Source organism: Xiphophorus maculatus, chromosome 2 (genome assembly GCF_002775205.1).
Source record: "Xiphophorus maculatus strain JP 163 A chromosome 2, X_maculatus-5.0-male, whole genome shotgun sequence".
Classification (NCBI taxonomy): domain Eukaryota; kingdom Metazoa; phylum Chordata; class Actinopteri; order Cyprinodontiformes; family Poeciliidae; genus Xiphophorus; species Xiphophorus maculatus.
The window spans coordinates 14,856,088-14,861,191 of NC_036444.1; the positions used below are offsets into that span (position 1 = coordinate 14,856,088).

Here is a 5,104-nt window from a genome sequence, read left to right on the forward strand (position 1 = left end):
TCTCTTCTGAAAATATTTGGCAGTACGTTGTTGCTGATACTCATGACCTGTAAACTTCTCACTATAATTAACAGTTTGAACTTTTAATTTCCTAATCTCACTTGTCATAAATAATTACTACTAAATACAGGATAAAGTCTAGAAAACAGCCTTTCACTGAAACTAGACACCTGCATGTAGTATCTAGTTCTCTCTTTGTGACATCACTTATGACCAGATGTCTGGCTGTTTTTTTACTCTAAGCTATACAATTTTCTAACTTCGAACATCATGATCAAATGTTATCTTTTTGTCAGGGTTACAAAGAAAAACTTCAGTGGGGGTTGAATTTCTACTCTAACAGTAGGAAAGAAAAAGATACAAAGATTAAAAACCAAAAATGGTAACCTGAAAAGTGCTTCAATTTATTATGTAATGTAGTACAAATCCAGCTCAGAGGACATAAATGAAGAAAAAGCATCATGAAGAATAAGGAATATACCAGAAAGATGTTGAGAGGAAGTTTAAATTAACGTTATAAAATGTCTCATGGTTTAAATATCTCAGGGAGCACTGTTCATTCCTTTATCCGAAAATGAAAAATGCATGAGACACCTACAAATTCAATAAGACCTGGTTGTCCACCTAAACTGACATATTGAACATAGTGAGTGTTTATTAGAGGAGCAGGCAGGAGGCATACTCAGAGGAGCAGTGTTAATATACAAATAATATATGATAATCCATTGACTTGAAAATCGTGCTATCCACTCTATAAATCTGGCATTTATAAAACTTTGGCAAGAAAAAAAAACATTGTTAAAAGAAGACCATATGTCATGTTTGTAGTTTTGGCCAAAGCAAACATTTGGAATGACTTTTTCTGATCAGATGAAATCAAATTGAACTTTTTGGCTTTTTTTAAAATGCTATGTTTGCTGGGAAACCCTGCACAGCACCTGGAATACAGCATCCCAACAGTGAAACATGGTGATCATGGTGTGAATGCTTTTCTCCAGCAGAAACATGGAGTTGTTAGAGTTGATGGGAAGATGGATGGTTAATTATGGAGCCACACTGAAAGAAAATCTGTTAGGGGCTGCAGAAGACATGAGACTGTAGGGGCAGGTTTCAGTGAATATGCAAATATATTGACAAAATTACAATAGAATGGTTTATATCAAGGCATTTTAATTTATTAGGCCAGGCCTAACTCTATTGGGATTCTGGGTTGTTTTCCTCTGGATTTTTATATGTTTTCTGTGCTGTCTTATTCTTAGTTTTGATTAGATTGGCCATGTTTCTGTTTTACTTTAATTTAGCCATGCCTAGTTATTCTAAGTTATATTCTCTTTATTAATTTTTTCTTGTTCTGAAGTTAACTTTTGTTAGATTTGTTTTCCCAGTTCTTCTATGTGTTCACGCCTCCTCACTCCCAGTGATGTTCTCCCTCTCCCTCCCTCTACCGTCAGCCTGCCTTCAGCCCTCTCTTCACACCTGCAACCCGTTAGTTAATCAGCCCGGGTCTATTGTTCCAGCACTCACTCTCTCAGTATTTAAGCACTTCTCCACCTCTCACTCCTTTCTGGTTTCTCCCATTATTCCACATTATACCCCTTGTACCTGGTCTCTGTTTGTTGCTTGATGTGGCTCCAAGTGAATGCCTAATTTTGTAACTTCTTATTTATCATTTTTCATTAAACTTTCAACTACTACTTGCTGCCTTAGCCTGCTCTGCATTTGGGTCCTGCACCATCTACATGCTATGACAAAATCTAACTAAGAAAATGTGACAACATTTTTACTGCAGTCCAATCTCACTGAACTTGAGATATTTTTGCAAAGATGTAATTCTTGCAAAATGCAAGTTCATGCCACACTTTTTAGTTTTTTATTAGTTAACCCTCTATGGCATGAATTTTTATTTTATGAGGAAAAAAATATTTCACCCTAGTTTTGGGAGTTTGAGGGGGTCTTTATAATATATCAATCAGAAAATGTGCTCCACCCTGCCACCCCCACCAGATTTTGGTTTGTTGTCTCAGGGCAACAACATGCTATGAGGGTACTAAAACGCCAAGGTTTTCTTTAAGTGGAATGATTAACAAACAAGCAATAAACACATTAGAAGAAGTTTAATTTCAACAACAACAATTTCAACAAGTTTCCTTTCAACAAACAGCCACAAATGGTTTATCAATTAGTGCATTAGAGATTAGATGCAGTGTGTGTTTATGTTTCCAAATACATGTTCCTGTGGGGTACTGAATGGCTCCGTGTTTTTCTTTTTTACAAAGTACAGTTTGTATTATTCTGTATGGAACCTCATGAAGCAGTTGCTGGTGGATGTGAAACAAAGGTGGGCGTCACATTTTTGGCACTTGGCTTTAGGTGTACCTTTGCATCTTGGTACCTTGCATCTCCCTTTCTTTTCATCCATGACCATCCAGTGGGCTGTGGCATCCAGACGCACATCAGGGACCGGGATAGGTGTAGTAGGTCCTCTTCTCCTCTTCTCTTCGTACTCCCCAGCAATTGTGGAACTGGGACGACCTCTCTAACGCTCCAGATTCTTTCCACTTTTGCACAAGCTTTCTGCAATATATGACTTGAATGTATAAAGCCTCATCTGTTCCTCTTTTCTCATCCCAGTGCTGCTGCAGTCTCTCTTGTAGAGCAGCCAGGCAGTCACGATGGTCATGTCGATAAAGTGGAACATCAGCCGATGGTACCACTTTTTCGACCTGATTTTGTTGCGGTACAGTGCAATGAGGGAGTCCAGAAGATCCACTCCACCCATATTCTTATTGTACTCTCTCACCACAGCAGGACAGGGAACTTTGATGATTTTTTTTTGCTTGCCATCCCACCTATCAACGTCGGTGACTGGGTGCGCTCCAATGTAATTGCTGAGAAGACTGACTGAACGGTTATCATACCATTTCACAGCATGCAAGGTGGTTTCTCCAACCATGGCGATCTTCTGTTCAAAAGATCCACGCCCAGTTCTCTTCAACTCAACATCACACATCAAGTTGACACCTGGTAGTCTGTTGCTACGAACAGTACCAGTACAGTGAATTCCCTGGTGAGCAAGTGTGAGAATGAGAGGGACACTCGTGAACCAGTTGTCAAAGAACACCTTGTAGTTCTGCTGTCTGGGTATTGGCTGGGCCAGGCGGAGGACAACATTGCCACTTGCTCCTACATCTGGCAGCTCAGGTGGTTGCACAACTCTCCCCGTGTAAATCTCAAAATTGTGCGGGACACCATCAGAGCCAGCCAAGATGAATATCTTGTAGCCCCATTTCTTTGGCTTAGCTGGCAGGTATTGCTTGAGTCTATTTCTTCCCTTGAAAGGGACCATCTGCTCATCCACAGCCAACTTCTCAATCATTGGTATTGTCTGCAGCTTTGAGGTAAGATGAGTGACCAGTGGTCGGATTTTGTGGAGTGGATCAATATTTTCTCGTTGTCTCACTTCATTGTTGTTGAAGTGCAGGGATTTTTTAATGAACTCCCATCTGTTTAGTGCCATGGTGTCAGCTACCTGGGACACTCGGGTGGCTTTGTTCCAAAACATGCGGGTGCCTGGTAATCCAAACAATGACATGTATACTGCTGTACCCATAAATTGTTCCAGTTCTTTTTTAGTGAGGTTAAGGGGCTTGTTGGTGTCACACTGAATGGCATATAAATTTGACTGCTCTAGAACTACTTCCAGAATGTCTTCAGAAAAAAACATCTTGAAGTATTTGTAGGGGGAATTGATATGATCTGATTTTGGAAGACTGGCCTGCCATTCTGGGTAATCAGTGATATTGGCACTGTGGGGTGTTCTCCAACGCGGTAAGCGTGGAACAGCTTCCTGTGATACTTCATCCTCTTCATTTTCCTCTTCATCCACAGACTCATTGTCATCAGGCAGGTCATCTGTTTTCAAAAGAAACCAGTAAGCATAAAATTAGAATAGGTTATATATACCTCTCTTCACTCACTTATGTACAAACGCACATACATGCTCATTCCATACAGTATGTTACTCTATTGACTGAACCCTGATCTCCTAACTCTCCCTCAAACCTGATTTTGGAGTCCACTCTTCCTCACTGTCACTCTCCTCAAGCTCACTGTCCTCACTGTCAGAAGGAATGAGCCTAACCGCTTGATCATGCTCCTTACGCCCATAAAATCTTTGTGCATCCATTTCCTATGAGTAATAGTAGATAGTACAGAAAAAAATTGATTATGTTGATAACTACATATCCCTACACATCTCCATCCATGAGCATGTTATAGTTCACACAAAAGTGGACTAACTGCACAATGTTGCCCTGAGGCAACGAATGAAAAACTGCCATTTTAGTATATAAATGAAGACAAAAGGTGTCTTTACTCAATCAAATATGCTTTTTCACTTATTCATGCACATCACAGATATTATTTATACAAAATTATTTAAATTTAAACATGTAAAAAAGTGAAATTTATCTTACCTTCTGCTAGCGGTGTGTCCAAGTCAGCTGCGGTCCAAAAAAAGGATTGTTTCACCCCAAGACAAAGGTCAAAGCCACGCCCAGCTCAAATTTCATTGGTCACAGACATATCATCAGATTTTTTATGTGATGTTTTACTTAAAAAAACTTTAAAGGGGCGGTGTGTGGGCCAAAATAGTGGTTTGTTGCCTGAGGGCAACACAATGCCATAGAGGGTTAATGTGTTGCTATTGTTGTTCATCACAGAATCCCAATAAAATATATTAACATTTGGAGTTGTGATGTGAAAAACTTGCTGTATGTGAAAATGTTTGCATCACTCCGTAAAGTGAACTTCTCCCTCTTGCTACATCAAGTTCTCAAATCCAGAAAAGCTACCACATCTGGCCTTTGACTATAATGGTAAACTGTTTAATTAGCATTCAGTCCCATATCAACTGAATCTGCTGAAGTTACAGGTATTAATCAGTTCCAGCTGACATTAAAAGCAACATGACACCTGAGGGTGCAGGTTAATTTTCAACAGGGGTGCTGTGCTTGAGGCTGCAAAAGAGGGTACAGCTCACTTTTCTTTTCATTAACACACATTTACTTATGGTATCAGTTTCCAAAGATGTTGATAACATAAG

At 39.6% G+C, this 5,104-nt stretch overlaps 1 protein-coding gene across 1 annotated transcript; it reads right to left on the minus strand.

Moving 5' to 3' along the window:
• Nucleotides 1-2,536: 2,536 nt before the first annotated feature.
• LOC111611794 (piggyBac transposable element-derived protein 3-like) lies at nucleotides 2,537-4,186 on the minus strand. The gene is made up of 2 exons (XM_023349903.1): nucleotides 4,063-4,186; nucleotides 2,537-3,912 (listed from the first exon to the last, which is right to left on the minus strand). The coding sequence occupies exons 1-2, from the start codon at nucleotides 4,184-4,186 to the stop codon at nucleotides 2,537-2,539; spliced, it is 1,500 nt and encodes a 499-aa protein (XP_023205671.1).
• Between the last annotated feature and the right edge of the window lie 918 nt (nucleotides 4,187-5,104).

Bases quoted from the DNA above. Each gene is read 5' to 3' on its own strand.
- LOC111611794 (XM_023349903.1), bottom strand. From the start codon at position 4,186: ATGGATGCACAAAGATTTTATGGGCGTAAGGAGCATGATCAAGCGGTT. The intron at 3,913-4,062 runs GTTTGAGGGAGA...TTTTGAAAACAG, and splicing joins AGAGTGGACTCCAAAATCAG to ATGACCTGCCTGATGACAAT.